This window comes from Lutra lutra, chromosome 12 (genome assembly GCF_902655055.1).
Source record: "Lutra lutra chromosome 12, mLutLut1.2, whole genome shotgun sequence".
NCBI lineage: Eukaryota > Metazoa > Chordata > Mammalia > Carnivora > Mustelidae > Lutra > Lutra lutra.
In genome coordinates this window covers 7,816,266-7,836,650 of record NC_062289.1, presented here as the reverse complement: position 1 = coordinate 7,836,650, position 20,385 = coordinate 7,816,266, and the positions used below count along the sequence as shown (strand labels likewise).

The window sequence follows — 20,385 nt, the reverse complement described above, 5'->3', positions numbered from 1 at the left end:
GCAATGTAAAATGGTACAACCGCTACGGAAAACAACTGGCACTTCCTCGAAAAGGTAATCACAGAGTTACTTACCATACGAACCAGAAATTCTGGTTGTAAGTATGTACTGGAGACTTAAAAACGTGTGTTCACACAAAATTTGTACACAAATGTTCATAGCTGCACTATTCATAATAATCAAAGATAGAAACAACTTACATGTCCACCAACAGAAAAATGGATAAACAGAATGTGGTATATCTGTACATGGAATATTAATCAGCCATAGAAAGAAGCAAGCACTGATATGGGCTATCACAGCGATGGACCCTGAAGACGCAATGTGGAATCAGACACAAAAGATCACATATGTCTGATTCCATTTATATAAAATGTCCAGAATAAGCAAATTCACTGAGACAGAAAGATTAGTGGTTGCCAAAAGCTTGGGTAAGGGGTAAATGAGGAGGAACTGCTTAAAGGGTACCAAGTTTCTTTTCAGAGTAATGAAAATATTCTGGAATTAAATACTGACAGTTGAACAACATTGTGATCATATTAAAAACCACAACAGTATACTTTAAAATGGTTAAAATAGTAAATTTTACCCAGTTAAAAAAAATTTAAGTCCGAATTATAGATACACACTTGAAAATCATCCATGTAAAAACAGTCATAAAGCCACAGAAATGGGTATAATTGCTCAGAGAATTAAGAGAGGACCAAGACCTAAAACCTAGAAAGAGCGAAATACTGTGTATGTGTGTGTGTGTGTGTGTGAAATTACAGTCAGTCTATACCAGAGATTCCACTGAAATAAAAACAAACAGACCACAACTGACTATTACTGAATTCCTTCTTCCTTGATTTGAAACAAATAAAAAGTAAGATTCTTTGGAAATCAAAAGGAAACTAGGTTCTTCATCAATGTCCCCAAACCTTCAACGACAAACGGTACCTGTCGGTAACTGCCATGAAACTGAGCAGCAATGTATTGAAAAGAGCAATCAGTTCTTTCTGGAGCTGTTGCCTGACAGCAGTCCGGATGTCATCCGTTTCCTCTCGTGCCTGTGACTCCGTCAGAACCAGCAGGTCTAATAGTGGGTTTGGACTCTAAAAAAATAGTATTTGTAAAAAAAAATGTATTTACTCTCTAATTGAGCTGTGTGTTGTTTTCTATAAAGATTTTTGTTACATACCACGTTCTGGATTACCTAAGAGTTATATTACCTAGACAGTAGGTATTGGTCTGTAGTGCACAAATAGAGATGTTATGTTCTAAACTCAAAAGGTGCGTCATATGTGACCTCGATAAAAAAACGGCACATCTATTATAGAAAACTGAATATAGGGGTGCATGGGTGGCTCAGTCGTTAAGCATCTGCCTTTGGCTCAGGTCACGATCCCAGAACCCTGGGACTGAGTCTCATGTCGGGATCCCTGCTCAGCGGGAAGCCTGCTTGCCCCTCTCCCACTCCCCCTGCTTGTGTTCCCTCTCTCGCTTTGTCTCTCTCTGTCAAATAAATACATAAAATCTTTATTAAAAAAAAAAAGAAAGAAAGAATGAAAGGAAAGAAAACTGAGTATAATATGGAGAAGCACAAAGAGAAAAACAAAAACCACCCATGATCACACCTCACAGAGATAGTCACTATTAGTATACTGGTGCACACTATTCTTTTTGTGTGCATATAAACACAATTATAATTCCATATTTTTTATGAAACTGAGATAAAGTGAAAAAAAAACCCTACTGTTACCCCTTTTTTAACTTAATGATATCAATATTTCTTCAAAAAATTATTTTAATATCTGATTATTTTTCAACCATAAGGATTTACCACACCAAGTACTAAAGAATCGGTGATTTCTAATTTTACTGAGCTGTGCTGCAGTGTTCAACTCTGATTATATCCTACATGTGAATTCTAAGCAATTATATTAAATCAAATAGATTTAATTGTTTTAATGCCTTCAACATATATTGCCAAATTGCCTCTGCAAAATGTGTACCAATACAAATCACCAAGCAGGGTGGGAGAAGACCACAGCAACCATGCGAATGCGTAGCATTGTTACTGATGCAATCCTTGCCAATTCGATAGGCTGCTAAATAAAACTAGTACTACTTAAATTTCTTTCTGCTTTCCAACTTTAAAAAATATATAGCTCAAGAAATGTAGCATAATTATTTTTAATAATACTAAGAACAAAAAATGTTATATTAACAGACAGCATTAAAGATACATGGTATAGTTATTCATCACCTATAATATCAGAGGCACAGTGCTAAAAAGGGAAAGAAAACAAGCTTCTACTTTTTGACTAAACTGGAAGATGTGCATTTTCATATTTTACAGATGGTTAAACAGGGGTTTATGAAGAGGTTATATAACTTGTCCAAAGACATATGAATGAACAAAGCAAGGATTCAACCTGAGAATCACCTTACTTCAAAGCTAGTTAATATTCTGTCCCCCACATTATGTCACATCAATTCTGAAAATTACAACATACAAAAAGAGATAAAATCAAAATGTAATCACTGTTGTTATGAAATCCTTCACCTAAAGAACTCAATCCAAAAATAACTGCATTCTTTTTGTGGAAATGAAAAAAATGGGAAGAAAATTCTAGGTTGTTTGTATTATGCAGTACATACAGAATACGTCAATCAGGTACACACAATTATAAAGAATACAACTGAAAGATTTTAGAAAGTATTGGGGACAGATGTTTTCCTTTACCTTACTTTACTACATTTTACACCTAAGAAACATTTTTTTCCAGCTTTCCTTTCATCTTGAACAAGAAGTACCTCATTTGGATCAAATAAAATTACATAAAACATGACTATAACTTCTATGTTTCATATAGGAATAAAATAATCAAAATACACATTTAATAAAATCATAAAAATAAATATACATACTCCATAGTATTCTTAGACCCAAATAACAAAAGGCTGACTTATACCCACCTTCCCTCCAACTCCCATAAATACTGACAAAATAAGAAAAAGCTGTTTTTTTTTTTTAAAGATTTTATTTATTTATTTGTCATAGAGAGAGAAGCGAGAGCAAGCACAGGCAGACAGAGTGGCAGGCAGAGGCAGAGGGACAAGCAGGCTCCCTGCCAAGCAAGGAGCCCAATGTGGTACTCGATCCCAGGACACTGGGATCATGACCTGAGCCAAAGGCAGCTGCTTAACCAACTGAGCCACCCAGGCGTCCCAGAAAAAGCTGTTTTTAATGTAACCTCCATCTTGGTAAAATATATTACAATCAGGAATTAGCAACCCTGACATACCCATAAAAATTAAGTAGAAACTCCTGATTGATAGATTAATATAATATTATAGTATGTATATGACTAAAACTAAGATTCTTCCTCCAAATTCTCATTGTTAATAGCTTGTTTATACTAGTACTTGCTGAGACAATTTTTCCCTTTCTAACACATCTTAGATACATATGTTAATATTAAGATTCAGTAAACCTCAGAAACATCACTTCTAAAACATGGGATGAATGACCATTCCTCATGCACAAGAAGGAAATATTTCTCTACCGATGCCTGCTGATCTCAAGTGCTTAATCAGACGTGAAGGTTTTGTCTTTAGACGTTAGTATTCAATCCCAATTTTAAACCAACTACCATTACCATTATTTTGTCACTGGCAACCTCCAAAAAGCAACAATTTCTACAATGATGGCTCATTTTCCTTATCCACACAGTTACCACTCAACACATCCACTTTACCAGCCATCACCAATAGGAGATGCAATGCCCTCCACGAACTCTGAGTGCACAGGTGTCTGTGCGAGTCGGTCGGCAAAGACAGACATATGCTGTATAGTTCTGAATAACCTCCCCCCCAAAAAAAATTATGGCTCTACCTTTATGACCTTCCATCAAAAAACTCATTCTGAAAAGAAAGGTATTCAAACTCGGCACTTTCAGGTTATTTTATATATATTAACAAAAGCATCATTACACTAAAATGTAAAATTAATGTGGTGCCATAAATTCCTAAAGTGCCTAAACTGTCTGTAACAAATCAGTGTTCTGATGAAACACACATATTTTTCACAAGAGAAAGTTTCTCAATCTTCCCTCGGTAAGTTAGCTGACTTTTCTTTATACCTCCTATTCACATTCTGCCTGATCAAGTATTCAAATATTCTGCCTAATTTTACTAATTTTTGCCCTGGCTTTCATATACTTTTTCATAGTATGTCCATACATTGAAAACAATTCCTTTGGAAATACCATCTTACTGACCTTCTTAAATCATCTTTCACTTATTTTACCCATTTCAGATGATTAAAAGGCATTTCACTTTATTTTCAAGCTTCCTTTATATTGAATGTTACTCTTCACATAACACTTAATAATTTAATCCTTGTAGCACGACAAAGAGTAAACTCTCTTAATAGTGAATGCTTAGGTCCACTGCTCACCTTTTGTTCCCTCTATTCTTATTTTTAACACCAGTGATGATAATATATGAGACAAAGTAAAAGCTTTCCAAAGACAGCCTTAATACCATACAAAGTCAAATAAATATATTTAATTATGCCAAAAATCCTTCTCTGAAACTGCATTAAAATTACAATCATTTAGAATTTTGTAGAAATTTCATTTTAATTTCAAAACCATCAATAAATTATTCAATATGCATCAGCACTCATGACATACTATAAAATTCATAATAAATGTAAAGTTTTAACTATAGTTACATAATTTAGGTAAATATGTTTTAATATGCATAGTTTTTCCTACTGTATATACCACATCCAAAGTCTTCCAAGCTATCATTCAATTATTACACAGAGTTTCAAGAAAAGATTCTACCTAAGCCCACTATAACTGCTTTACACAACCCAAAGCAACCATAACTCTCAGAATACAAGAAGTTTAACCTAAGGAGGAAACTGTTCTAGAAATTTTCTTTTTTTAAAAAAGAACAAAAGGATTATGAAGTTATAAAAAATAAATATATCAAAAATCAATTTATCAAAAAAAAACCTCAGGAAAAACTTCATAAGATTCTTTTAATATTTTAATATCCAATATCTGAAATATTTAAGCATGCCTAAAAGCTGAACAAGGAACTATAGTGACATACGGTTTTACTGTTTGCTTTATTAAAAATGGTCAGAAAATAACTGCCTCCAAATGCTTTGTTAATTTTTTTTAGTAATTAAATGATACAAGAAAATCAAAGTATAATAAATATGATACTTTGAAATCATCCTCAAGAACATAACAGGAGAGCAAAATTTCTAGGTCTGTGTATTCTGGGAGTTCAATCATCTTATTAAAGCTTCATTTATTAATTATTTACTTTAAGGAAATTCGTGCATCATCTCTCATTTGTGTTACAAATATTTTTCTCAGTTTATCGTGTCTTTTTAACTATATTTAAAGTATTTCTTGCCATACATACAGAAGCTGATAAAACTTACATATAAATACCCTCCCACTGGATAACAGTTTTGTTGTTAAGTTACACAAACTGAAAATAAAGTTAATCTGAAAGAAAAAGGGGCAAGAGAAAAATATAAAAAATAAGGTTTATTAAAGAAAAACTTGCTATAATTTAAAAGTGCAGTTCTTCAGAAAACACAGGCGTATCAAAGAACATAATACTAAACCCAATCACAAAGTCACGAAATACAGGACCTTGCTTATGGTATTTTGGACTTATTTTATGTTCCTATCTGATCTATGCCTTTCATCTCCTAGCTTTTGCTAGTGACGTTATTTCTGCTTTTCATCTTTCACAACATTCAAATTGTAGTCCAGGACCATAATTTCCACACGTAGTCACAGTCCTATTGGTATGTGTATACGAGAGAGAGAGAAGGAGAGAGGAGAAAGAAAGGGAGAGCTGCCTTCTCCACCACCTCGAGCATTACCACTCTAGGCCAAGCTACCACCACCCCTCCCCTGGGTTACTGTAAGGCCTCCCAGCTTCCACTCATGCCACCTGTGGTTCTAGAGACAGCTGCTACCCACAATCTTCTTAAACTGAAGTCACATCATGTAACTCTTCTGCCCAAAACCCTCCACCAGTTTTCTCTCTCATACAGGTTAAGCTCCATGGCCTACAAGGTTCTATTTGAGCTTGACTGTGAATATCCTTCTAATCTTATCTATTACCATACTCCATTCATCCTGTTGCTGCCACATAGACCTCTAGTTGTTCTTCAAACACAGCCCGGACAACTAAGTGCTTTTGCATTTTCTTCCTTTGTGGCTAGAACATTCTTCCCTTAGATACATATATGGCTGACCTCACACTTAACTCAGTGCTCTGGCCAAATGTTAGTCAAAGAGGAGAGCCTTCTATGACCATCACAAAGTAGCGTCCTGCCATGCCTGCCTAGTTGTCTTGTTATCAATGGTTCCTCATCACACTTATTGCTCCCCTCTGCAGAAAATCTTTGTTTTCTGTCCATTCCACCACCCTAGAATATACTCCGTGAAGACAGGTTTTTTTGTCTTATTCACTGCCATGTTATTTTTATGTACTCATATTTATAGATTTCCTTCTTTATAGGTTCTACCTTAGGTAACTTGGAAAAATCTTCTCTACTCCAAAGTTTTGAGTGAACAGTCTCATACAATATAAGACCACTTTACTAAACATGGGCTATATAAAAATTATGCTTTTTCATTACATAGCATTACTAATTTTTACAAATATATCATTTGTCAGAACTAAAATCCATTCAATTCCTTAATAACACTTACATGTCTAAGAAGTAATTCTAGAAGCCAGTTTAGAAGTTCTACTGATGAGTTTTTTCTTTGTTCCTTCAATAACTTATTTAAAAAATGTATGATATCTATTAGAAGTTTCTCATCTTCAGTGGAAGCAGGAAGCACCTGTAAAAACCTACAATAAAAAAGAGAATTATCATGGTTTCTAGCTCTTTACAGTAAGTGGTGTGCTGATAAATATTTAACAACCAGGTAAGGAGTGGGGTGATTTCTTGTATTTGCCTATTTTCATAGTGTAAATATTCTCCCCTTGTCAACTGCAAGCCACCAACATAACAAACAGTTGTGGAGAGACGCACAGCAGCACACCATTACATGGCATTTTCACAACACAGATATAACAGATATAAATAACCTCAAGAACACAGGTATCAGTAGTGTTGCAAAATAATCAGGAAATGATGATATCGGCATAATCATTACCTTCATTTTTCTTTTAATTTATTTAACTCTAAGTTTATGCAATTTCATTTTGAAGAAGGGCTGTGATTTAACAACTAACTTTAAAAATCCTGATATTCAACTGCCAGCTCTCTCACAAGGAAGTACTGGCTGATTCCAACACATCCCAATGGAAAAGCCAAATTAGGTATCTGAATTGTGAGAGATCCATTTTGAGTTCACATTTTGGAAACTCATTTAACCTCACATTTTAAAAACTACACACATTATGTTTAATAGAAAGTTATACATCTTACACTAAATTCACATGAAGATTAATATGTAAAACTGCTGGCAATGGCTGCTTGTCAGTCTTATTTGTTTCAAATGCAGCCATCTGTTACCAGTTCAACATGTTAAATTTACGAGCTAGAGCCTTCCCAATAACTACTAAAGGATATCCACATGGCAATCAACTTCATGAAATTCAGGGTAAAAAGAAAAATGAGATAATTTTCTTAGGAACAAGACAAAAGCAAAACAAAATAAAAAAGCCCACCACAGGTGTACCAAACCTATTAGTCAGCTCACTGATATCTTGGCTCTCTTTTAATGTGGACAGCAATAAACATTCACATTCACTGTGTTCAACCATGTCTTATCCTAATCATCTGCTTCTGTGAGATAGTGAAATAAAATTTTCTATGATAGGATATAAAAACTGTGTTGTTTATTATTAAGTCCAAAGTGTAGTGATTCCGAAAATTTTTCCTTTTGTTATTATTAGATATTTACTATGCATAATAAAAATCCCAGTTTTTCTTACTAAAAAAAAATTTCTCTAATGATAGCAACAAGGAGAATACATGCTCTTATCTTCAAAGATGTGGAGATAAACCCAAATATGATTCAATCCTGCTTTTTGAAACTGGCCTTGAGCTGTAATATACTGACCTGTTCAGTGCGGTGTGCCAAGACAAGGACTTCAAGGTAACCCCACATGGGCCAATGCCACTCTTCAAAGACAATCTGTCATTCAGAAGATAAAAACTCATCCTCGTGACAGCAGCCCTCACTTCTCTGTGGACTGCGGCCTCGACAATGGAATGAAGACAGTCCTTCAGTCCACTAGCTGTGTGTGTCACCTTCAGAGCAAGGGTGTCCTCTGTGGATAACTTCAATGCATCTGAAAATCTAAACAAAAAGAAACAAAGGAAGAGCAACATAAAACTATTCAAATAAAAGCCCACATTTATGTTTATTATAAACTCTCTTCAAAAAATTCTGTTTTATCTTCATTTTAGAGGCTGACTCAGGGCGAAAAAAAATCCGGTATACATCTGTCAATTAGAGTTTTATGTTAACATCCTAAGCATTTGTGTTGACATTTTCCTGCTTACAGAAATATAACTTTCATTCAAACAAGAAAGCAGTAACAGATCAGAATTTAGGATATTCCAAAGTAATCTTCATCATCAAGTAATGATAACATTTATACTACACTTGCTGAACTCTGACTCTAATCTAGACTACTCTCCCTAGAGATTTATATCCATTAACTAACCAAACTTGAGGTGTCTGGGGGGCTCAGTTGATTGAGGTCTGACTCTTGGTTTCAGCTAAATTCATGATCTCAGGGTCGTGAGCGCGAACGCTGTGTCAGGATCCCTGCTGGGTATGGAGCCTGCTTAAGATTCTCTCTCTAGGGGCACCTGAGTGGCTCCGCTGTTAAGCGTCTGCGTTCGGCTCAGGCCATGATCCCAGGGTCCCGGGATCGAACCCCCCACGAGGCTCCCTGTTCAGCAGGAACCCTGCTTCTCTACTCCCTCTCCCACTCCTTCTGCTTGTGTTCTCTCTCTCACTATGTATCTCTCTGTCAAATAAATAAAATCTTAAAAAAAAAAAACAAAAAAGATTCTCTGTGCTTCTCTCTCAGCACCTCCCCACCCACACCCCCCACTCCCGTTCACATGTGTACATTCTCTCTGGAAAAAAAATAACTAACCAAACTTTATATAATCTCTAAGACAGCATAGAGCACATGGTTTTTAATTTAAATTTCCTTGTGTGATAGTTTCTAAAAAGTAATGAACACATGTAATCTTTAAAACAAAGTAAAATAAATAAATAAGCAAAATATATCTTAAAAAATAAAACAAAGTAAAAATTATACTCTTCAGTGGAAAAACAGAATCAGACAATAGTACCTAAAAAAGGCACTTGACCTAAAGGAAAAATAAAACCAAACTAGTCACTTATAACTTGTTAAATATAAACAATTTTTTAACTAAACATAACAGCTTACTCTTGGATTTGAGGTTCAGAATTCGTTTGCTTCAACAAATTATCACTCCCATGATACCAGGACAAGTTCCAAGCTATCCTCAGCATGTCTGAGACCGGCTTCAAGGCCAAACAATCAGCAGATAAAGGCACAACGACGGAGAAAGGACTCACAGCGTGGTGGCCAACTACGCGCACTGGTAGATGATACCTAAAGAAAATATATACAAATAATTACGAACTTTGAAATTCTTAAACCCTACTACAAACAGATGAGCTATTATAAATGAGTGCTAGTTCTCACGATAATACAGAGATCACTCTCATAGCTCCTATTCTGAACAGTTGCAAACTGTACATCGTATTTCACTTATTTTTTTGCCATCCTCTAAACTCCCCAAAATGCTTTTTAAATTCTTGCCCGAAGACTTCCTTATTCTGTGTTGTACTGGAGTTGTTAGCAGAGATGACTAATGCCCCCCAGGGCAAGGCCTACAGCTACAGTGAGCCACATATAAAGGGTTTCAGCTAGAACATGAGTGCCTACTTATTGCCAAACACTGCATATTACCCACCATTCATTCAGTTACATGCATGGCACTGATACCCATTTTACAGATGATCAAAATGAGTACTAAAGAGACTAAATGAATTGCCTTATGTTCACAGAAATCAGTGAGTGACCAAATCACAACCTAATATTTTTACTTGGACACAGCTGCATCATCAATAAACTCGGCTACTATGTGTTACCAAGAAGACCCAGAAATATTTTTAGATCCAAGAACAGATACAATAGCAACAGCTCTTAAATCAGTCCAAGTTAATTTAACAGTGTTTAACAGGATAGTAATGTCCAGCATGTTCAAATGTTAAAAAATCATTTTGCTAAAAAATCATATCCCCAACTGCTAATTTACATATTTGTGACTAATATTAGATAAATACAACTGGGCAAGACTTCTCAGAGGAACTTTACTGTGCTTTTTCTTTTTTTTTTTTTTTTAAAGATTTCATTTATTTATTTGACAGAGAGATCACAAGTAGATGGAGAGGCAGGCAGAGAGAGAGAGAGAGAGAGAGAGGGAAGCTGGCTCCCTGCTGAGCAGAGAGCCCGATGCGGGACTCGATCCCAGGACCCTGAGATCATGACCTGAGCCGAAGGCAGCGGCTTAACCCACTGAGCCACCCAGGCGCCCTACTGTGCTTTTTCATTTAACGTGTCTCAATAAATAAGCTAAAGGAGAGTACTACATATAAATCAGGCTGAACAGTTTAATAGTTTTAAAAATTTAAAAACTGAAATTTTCCACAAAAGTAACCAAGAATCCTTAGATAAATGGCTAACACTAGGTGTCAGATAGGGAAATAAAAGGTGATTCTTGGATATTTCTTTGTGCTAGAACACAAGAAAATACTAATAGACTCAGGGGGCCTTGACAAAAGGACACAGAGCCCACTTGAAAGGACTTGCACTGAATAAGAAAAGGCAAGGCAATTGATCAACGGGGAATTCTTTAGTAAGTTGGAAAATGAACTACAAATTAAGCCAAGAACAAGAAGGAAGAAAGGAATGAAAAGTGCAGGGTAATACATCACAACAGGTTTGCAAAACTACTATATATCCACCAGACGGACAATTTTTTAAATAACAACATTACTCTGAGTAAAGGAATAACAAAACCCTTGGTTCTTCTCTATGGACAAATTTTATCTTGAGCTAATTCTGGCCCTTTGCCCCAGGATGACCAAATAGATATGGAATGTCAACATGTTACTAAGCTGTGGTTTGTGCTTACACCAAAAATGACTCTTACATCTGGGCTGGGAGGTGTAGGAATAAACTGTAAATGCATGATGGGAAGCCACAGCTCTGAGCAACCCTGAGTGCTGCGGCTCTTACAAGTCACCTGTTTTGTGGGGTCCTGGAAATTATGCTTATGGCACACTTAACTAAAGAAGTTATTTCCTACTAGCACATGGGTCTTCTAAACCAAGAGAGCTTCCAGCATCCACACATGTAATCTCATTCCAAGCAAGGCCCATTATAGTCACGTGAGTTTGCTTACTTAGCCAAATCAAAAGACTATAAAGAGTAGGTGATGTCTACAAACAAGGAATTTCACTCTGAACAATATATTTAAAAGGAACTCTTACACACTACACCAGGAAACATATACATGCTTTACAGGAGCGGATATAGAAACAGAAGCCCAGAATCAACCCAAATGAATAAACCGTGGTAAATAAATTCAACAACAGAGTATTATACAGTAATGACAAGGATTACAGTATGTATAATAAGCCCTGCCAAATTATGGAATGTCATTTTAAATTAATTATAATTTTATTAAGACATAATTTACTTATCTTTAAATACACAGATTTCCAATTCATACATAGCCTGATGAATTTTTACATTTGTATTCATTTGCATGACCACCACTCAGAATAAAATACAGAACATTTCCAACCCTTCGGAAAGTTTTGCTGTTCCCTTTCACCTTGCTCTCCTCTAGGAGGTAATTATTATTTTGGATACAACTGGAGAAATTGGATTATGTTACAGAATGATTTTTAATTTTCTTAGATGTCATCATGCATGGCACAGTGGTTATATAGGAGAGTGTCCTTAATTTAAGGAGTACATGCTGGAATAATTAGGAGAGAAGTAAAATTATGTCTGAAACTTATTTTCAAATGCATCAGAGAAAAATCACATCAAATAAACAAATAAATAACTACATTGAGAGAGAAAAAGAAACTCAGTCCATGCATTAACAACTGCTGAATCAAGGCTGGAGAGGGAGCACACATTCACTGTATAGTTCTTTCAACTTTTCTGTACACCTGAACTACATCAGATGGAAAGATGGGGATGGGGCCATGAATTTACTGAACTCTCCAAAGCACCATGGTGAGAAAACATTAAAACACTACAAGTCATATGATTTAATATGTCAGATAAACCTTCCTGAAACAGGTTACCTTCAAAAAAAGTCAAATGTCAAAACAGTAAATCATTTACCTTCTAAAAACTGAGACAGGCAAACTGAAGACCGATGGTGAAGGTTTATTGGAAGGATTAATAGACCTATTTCATTAAAAACACACACACACAAGGAAAGAAACAAATGAGTAAACCATGGTTTTATCCAACAAATATGATTTGCTCCTTGACTGAATCACCAAACAAGAGTTGCAATTAGCTCTATCATTTGAAGAACACTTTCCTACTACCTAGATTTGCTTCTAGAGAGTAAATTAGTGCTTAGGAAGTCCATATAATAAATTACTCATATAACATGGGCACTGTACTAGCAGGTGAATCTGTGTCCCCCTCCCACTGGATCCTGCTCAATCAGGGTCAGTGTTAATCAGATATTACCATCTTAACATCTTCCCAAAGGTTTTTCAATAAAATGTTAAAAAAACACATGACATCCAGAGTACATACTGAAATATGTATTAATGACAAAAATTACTGCAGCAAATTTTTAATTTTATGCTTAGTAATGCTCAAGTGAAAAGTTCATGGGAGGGACACCTGGGTGGTTCAGTTGATTAAGCAGCTGCCTTCAGCTAAGGTCATGATCCCAGAGTCCTGGGATCAAGTCTCACATTGGGCTCCCTGCTCAGTGGGGAGCCTGCTTCTCCTCTGCCTCCCCCTCCCCTGCTTGTGCGCTCGCTCTCTCTCTCTCTCTCTCTCCGACAAATAAATTAAAAAAAAAAAAAAAAAAAAGTTCATGGGACTTTCTGAGCCAATACGCTTTTTGACTTTTTGATACTGCTTACTCAAACCAAAATGGAAAGTATAAGCCTTGTAATTCAGAAATTTCCATGCATTGCTATAAGATTACATCAGAAACCTTAAATAAGAGTAAAGAAGTTTTACAATTCTTATAGCTCACCACATATCCATTCTTGATACTTCGTCAAATAACAGAAGACAAAATAATGCTCCAACTTCAGTCACAACAGCACAATTTTCACGAAATATCAACGAAACTAAGAAATAAAAAGAAGCATAACTTCATGAAATATTTTTATCTCTAGAAAAATGAACTTCAAATTTAAAATATCTTAGCTCCAAGGGAAGAGAGGTCATCCTCAGAGAACTGCAACACGAGCGCAGACACACTGACACACGCCGGTCATCAGGAAGGCCTGCTAAAACCCAGCTTCTGCTTCAGCAGCTCTGGGCTGGAGCCTGTGAATCCCGCATGCTGCTGGTTCAGGAAACACACCTGCAGATCCAATCACTAGATAACTGTGTACTTTCAGTTCTTTTTTTTTTTTTTTCAAGATTTTATTTTATTTATTTGACAAAGAGAGATCACAAGTAGCCAGAGAGGCAGGCAGAGAGAGAGGGGGAAGCAGGCTCCCCGCTGAGCAGAGAGCCCGATTTGGGGCTCCATCCCATGACCCTGGGATCATGACCTGAGCTGAAGGCAGAGGCTTTAACCCACTGAGCCACCCAGGCACCCCTGTACTTTCAGTTCTTAAAGAAGCAAAGCAATGTAGCTTCTAGGGAGATCTGCCAAGTCCTTTACCTCCAGCTAAAGTTTGCTCATTCAAAGATCTACTTATTTGATCACTTCTGCCCATTCCTACAAACATATAGTCATAGAACTTGGGTTTGCCTTCAGAACACAGTGTTTGTGTTGGTGGCATTTTAATTCGTGTGTCTTGCTTATTACAAGATAATGGAAAAGGAAACTGCTCTGCACTAATAAGATCCAAAGTTAGCACCATTATGTCCTACTAGTGAAATGGCCTGGTCAGATACTATAGCATTAATAAGCCTTAGTTTCCACCTCTGTACCATTCCCTATGCTACAACTTCTCAGTGCTTGACAACTATGAAATTCTAATTAAATAGGTATGGTGGTGGTACCAAGTACATGGGAATAGTAACATAATACAGAGTTAGCAAATCCAGGAAAGTAGCAACAAGAAATTAATTTCAAAAGGAGATACTTTTCCTGCCTTAAGGATAGTATCAGCATGTGATTGACATGATTAAAAACATCAATGAGCTAAAAAGAAACAGAAATACATGTAAGAATTTAATTTATGATAAAGTACACTTCATATCAGTGGGAACAGGATGAGCTAAGAAATTACTGCAATATAACTGCCTACAATATTAAAAAAAAATTAGATCTAGATCCCTACCTTACACTATTTACCAAAACCAGTTCTACATAAAGATCTAAATTTTTTAAATAACACTATAAACATGTTAAGAGAAAGAACAGAAGCCCATTTAGAATCCCCAATTCAGGGACGCCTGGATGGCTCAGGTGGTTAAGTGTCTGCCTTCGGCTCACATCATGACCCCAGGATCCTGGGATCGAGTCCCACATTGGGCTCCTCACTCAGCAGGGAGCCAGCTTCTCCCTCTGCCTGCCACTCCCTCTGCTTGTACTCTCGTTCCCTCTCTCCCACATTCTCTCTCTGGCAAATAAATAAATAAAATCTTTTTTTTTTTAATTTAAAAAAATAAAGAGGACTTTATTTAAAAAAAAAAAAAAAAAGAATCCTGAATTCAGAATTAGAAAGGCCCTCCTTTTAGGGCCTGATGAAAAGCTCAGCTGCCATAACAGGAAAGCTTTATAAACTTCCATAAAATAGTTAAGGCTAAAGATGTAATAATAAATACATTAAAAAGGATATAAAGGTTGGAAGAAAATCTTAACATAAAATCAGGCATAAGGCTTATATTTATGTTATATAAAAAAATTCTGTAAGTCACTAAAAAGAAATTAAATGCAACAGAAAAATAGGCAATTCATAGAATAAGAATCTGAGTATGATAAATACATGAAGATAATCACCTGCACTAAAAATGTTTTAAAAATAGAAAATAAACAATAAGATATTATTTTCACCAATAACATTAAAGAACTGTTTTAAAAGAGACATATTCGGTTTTAGCAAGGTTATGAAGAAAATAAGCACTTTTAAATACCACTGGTGGGAATGATGTGGAGGAGAACCAAACCTTATCCTGTAAAATCTCTTTGACCCCGCAATTCTGATTACAGCGTACGCACAAATGATCATAAAACATGATTACTATCATAGTTAAAAATCTGAGAGAAGGGGCACTTGGGTGGCTCAGTGGGTTAAGCCTCTGCCTTCAGCTCAGGTCATAATCTCAGGGTCCTGGGATCGAGCCCCACATCCGGCTTTCTGCTCATCAGGGAACCTGCTTCCCCCTCTCTCTCTGCCTGCCTCTCTGTCTACTTGTGATCTCTCTCTGTGTCAAATAAATAAATAAAATCTTTTAAGAAAAAATCTGAGAGAAATATAAATATGGCAAACAGAAATTCTGAAACACTATGCAGTGACTTTTTGATTTGTTTTTTAATAAGGCAGACTCACATGTAATAACATGGGAAGATATTCAAAATACATTTTCAGCTGAAAAAAAGCAACAGAATACTTAAGTATATAGCATAAAAAATATATAACATGGCTATAAAGAAAAGATCATTCCAAATGACATATGCCAAACAATATGCCACCACATTCTTCTTTGGGGAAACTGAGAAAGGAAAGAAAAGTTTAACAACTTTAGCATTTTACTTTTATCATTCCATTCTGTTCAAATCTTTACAGTAAGGATATAGAAGTTCTGCAATTATTTAAAACAAAAACAAACTGACAAAAGTAAGGAAGTTTAGGGTTTTTTTGCCTCCACCATTATCTGGTTATGACCTTGGCCAAGTCGGTAAATCTCTCTAGATCTCAATTTCCTCACTGCAAGATGGTGTAATAAATGATTAAGTTCTCACCATGCAATTCTGTCAGGGGTAGGACTCTGTCATTACATAAAATTTATAATTAAAAGCAGCATGTCTGATAGATTATTTAATTGTTATTCCCCTTCAACCTATCCGCCATGCTGTGGATAGAGTAATCTTTCTAAAACACATACCTCTCAGTTTAATAATCTTAAATGGCTTCTCAGTGCTGTTTCCCATGACCTACCAGGCCCTATATGAACTGCCCTCCATGCCTCATCTCATCGTCTTCCTCTTACCCCAGAAGCCCCCCAAATCCAGTCATCCCTGACCAACCACCATTTCAAACACACGTTCTCTCTCACACTTAACTGTGGCTCCCTCTGTCTGGAAATCAACCCTCTCTAACTGAACTATTCATTTCTGAAATTCCAGCTTGGGTCCACATTTCCTGGAAGCATTCTCTGATGTTTTCCCACCATCCAATCTGCACAGGAACATTTCCCTCTGGCACCAGGAAATCCACTATTACAGGTATTTTTATGCCTCATTGTGTATTTGTCAAAGTCCCCAACTATACTGTAAGCTTCAAGGAGGTCATTTACCAAGCTCATCAATATATCCCAGGGCCTAGTGCTATACCTAGCACATAGCATGTACTCAATAAATATTTGCTGAGGAATGAATTTCCTGGTAGAGAACTTGATTAAAAAATTTATTTTGCCATGGCGCCTGGGTGGCTCAGTCACTTAAACATCCAACTCTTGATTTCAGCTCAGACATGATCTCAGGGTTGTGGTATGGAGCCCTGAGTGGGGCTCTGTGCTCAGTAGGGAAATTGCTTGAAATGCTCTCTCTCTCCCTCTCCCTCTGCCCCTCCCCCACCCTGCTCACACATGTGTGCTCTCTCTCTAAAATAAACAAACAAATCTTTAAAAAAAACTTTGTCCTGAAACTAAATCCATAATAAGAGGTGCTATAATTCATTTTCAGATTTACTGAAATCGTTCTCACAAACATCAATGAAATAGAAAAATTGTTAATACTGAAAGGGTACAGATGAGGCTGACTTAGAAAGTGCCTTTGAATCTAGCAAGTGCTCATGAATGCTTGAATAATTTGAATCAAAATATAAATAATTTAAATCATAATTATAAAAATAAGAATTGTAAAAATTTAAAAAGAAAACAAAGAAAAGGTAAACTAGGGATGAAATTCTACTGAGTGAGATTATCAGCAAGATAATTAATAGGATTAAAGAAAACTCAAGATCCACAACCACTACTCTTCCAGATCTGTTAAAAATTGTAAAATTTCATGTACTACTCAAAGCAGGAGCCTAGACACAGAATCTGTTTAGAACTTCACCTGGTTCAGACCTTTACCAATGCTTATATTCGATGCTTATATTAAATAAACTGTGTCCTCTTCACTTGGCAAGCAGACGGCATTAGAAGAAACAAAAATGCTAAAATAAAATGACTGTACTCCAATGTATATCCTAATAATATTTGGAACATAAATCTCACTTATGATAATTAACAAGGTTAAGCATATTGAGACATTTGATCGAGATGCGTCTTGCAGAATTACTTAAAGGCAGTGGCCTAAACTTCTAAGAAAAAAATAGCACAAAATGTTACCAAGCTTTCCACCGGGAACAGTCAGAAGGAAGAAAAAGAGAACAAAACTACATGGAATTTTTCTACCTAAATACAACCAAACTGAAATGGGTTAAGAAAAAAAGAATCACTCTTTGAAATAAACTAGCGCTCAGTCCTTCAGGATGACCTAGCTCCCCGCCCACACACACTGGGTATACACTCCCACTGTCAGTTTAATAACACAACCAGATACCACGCCACAGGCCAGGATGTAAAAGTACAAGCAGACTAAGACTGTGGCCATGGATAAGGGGCAGAAGGCAGTAATGACAGCAGCGGCAGCTTGCGCTCTTTATAGATAACAGGTAATTGAGCAGCAAATGAAAGCCACCTCAATGTGCGAAGAACAACCAGAGGCTTCAGCCTTTCTCAGCTCTGAGGCCTCCTCAGTAACAGGATTACAAGGAAATTTCCACAAAAGAAACATTTTCCATTGCAACGGATATTCTTAGCAGCAGATCCACTAAAAAACTTTGTTATTCTATTAGTAAAACAGAAAGTAAATGTGACCTACAGTTAAAGCATAACACTTAAAGCTTAAGACTGATCTCATTATTAGCAGAATTTATTTTATTCACCTCTGAATAACAGGGTCAAAAGAGAAGACTGCTGGGAGAGGGCCATGCGCATGACTGGGTCAGCACAAAGAACCTTCCTCAAGAGCGTGAGGCACGGCTGAATTAAACATTCTATGACCTGGCCAGGAGGGAAAACACAGTTATGCTACTATCACCAATTCTAAAGCGAGATAAAATATATTATAATATTAACTTATTCTAAATTTTATGCTTTTTCATCAAGACTGTATAAAAAACAAAATGCAAATAAATATTAAGAATTATTCTCCACTGAAATAAGCTTTGTTTATACTTCTGCTTACACATCCTGAAAAATTTAACATTAGTTTTCCTTTAGAGAGACCTCACTCTTAGAAATAAAAAAATAAATAAGGTCCTTAGTGTTAATTGGGACTTAATCTCCAAGTACTTACCCAAATTCAGCTGGATTTAATTTCAGATCTGATTAATAAAAATACCGACCCGTAAAAATAATGTCTAGATACACTGTTAGTCTTACCTCACCATCCTGACCTACACATTCATTTAAATACTCAATTATCTTGTCAACTAAGTGTAATTTTTTCACCACAGCATGCATTTTAATATCTGTAGACAAAAAAAAAAAAAGAAGTCACTAAGAGTTAAAGAATATTTTTTGTAGTTTTAAAATACAGAGCAGGTATCCACAACTCAAACTGTTAAAAACAGTTATACCCCGTGTTGAAATTAGAGGAGGAAACTTGGAAAATTTAAATTTTTACTTTATACACGGCTGAACTATTTGAAAACTTTTAAGTAACAAGCACATCTTATTCATTTCTACAATGCAAAATTCAAAAGCTATTAAAAAAGAACAGTTAGGGCGCCTGGGTGGCTCAGTGGGTTAAGCCGCTGCCTTCGGCTCAGGTCATGATCTCAGGGTCCTGGGATCGAGGCCCGCATCGGGCTCTCTGCTCAGCAGGGAGCCTGCTTCCCTCTCTCTCTCTCTCTCTGCCTGCCTCTCCGTCTACTTGTGATCTCTCTCTGTCAAATAAATAAATAAAATCTTAAAAAAAAAAAAACAGTTAAATCAAATAGTTCAGACCCTGAAAACTACTAGAATTTTAAAGTATACAAATGAATCCTTTTATTGGTACATGACAAGTTAATTTCTTTATATTATTTCATTGACAATCCTTCTCTTTTCCAAATCCATCACCTCAAGATGTTTAGAATTATCTAAAAGCAATGTTAATAACTTGCAACATGGTCATTTTCTATTAATAAAAACTCAGATTTCAGGGTTGTCTGGCTGGTTAATCCAGTAGAGCATGTGACTCTTGATCTCAGGGTCATGAGTTTGAGCCTCACACTGGGCACTGAGCTTACTAAATAAGTAAATAAAATAAATAAAATTTAGATTTCTAACCTCAAAACCCTCAATGGCAAATATAAAGGGTAAGGAACTATAACATACTCCATGTATTTCTGAAAAATATGACCTTTTTAAGTAAGCATATATACATGACTGTGTGTTTATGTGTATGTGTGAGAGAGAGAGAGAGAGGGTGCGCGTGTGTGTGTGTATTCACTGCTATGGACTGTTTATGTTCCCCCAAAATTCATTTGCTGAAACCTAATCTCCAGTGAGATGATACGAGGAGGTGGGTCCTTTCGGAGGTGATTAGGTCAGGACAGTGGAGCCCTGAAGCATGGGATTACTGTCCTTGTAAAAGAAGCCTCTTTTACAAGGGAAAAGTTGGCTGTCTATGAACCAAGCAGCTGGCTCTCCCCAGACACTGGATCTGCGGTCACCTTGATCTTGGACTCCCAACCCCCAGAACTGTGAGAAACAAATTTCCATTTTTCATAAGGTACCCAGTCTGTGGCATTCTATTAGTGTAGCCCGAATATAGTAAGACATACATGCACACACACATACTGGAGATATTACTAGCAACAAAATATCTAGTTGCTTATAGATTAGTTGTAA

At 36.2% G+C, this 20,385-nt stretch overlaps 1 protein-coding gene across 3 annotated transcripts in view; it reads right to left on the bottom strand.

The window, feature by feature from the left end:
- The window catches only part of RTTN (rotatin), a 157,798-nt gene that overhangs the window by 88,082 nt on the left and 49,331 nt on the right, over positions 1–20,385 (bottom strand). For all 3 annotated transcript variants that reach the window (XM_047698161.1, XM_047698162.1, XM_047698163.1), the window contains 8 exons: positions 18,931–19,019; positions 18,432–18,549; positions 13,349–13,445; positions 12,466–12,531; positions 9,460–9,648; positions 8,109–8,348; positions 6,744–6,888; positions 940–1,094 (listed from right to left, as the gene is read on the bottom strand). In XM_047698161.1, coding sequence (XP_047554117.1) covers positions 940–1,094; positions 6,744–6,888; positions 8,109–8,348; positions 9,460–9,648; positions 12,466–12,531; positions 13,349–13,445; positions 18,432–18,549; positions 18,931–19,019 — 1,099 coding nt within the window. The remainder of the gene's footprint in view (positions 1–939; positions 1,095–6,743; positions 6,889–8,108; positions 8,349–9,459; positions 9,649–12,465; positions 12,532–13,348; positions 13,446–18,431; positions 18,550–18,930; positions 19,020–20,385) is intronic.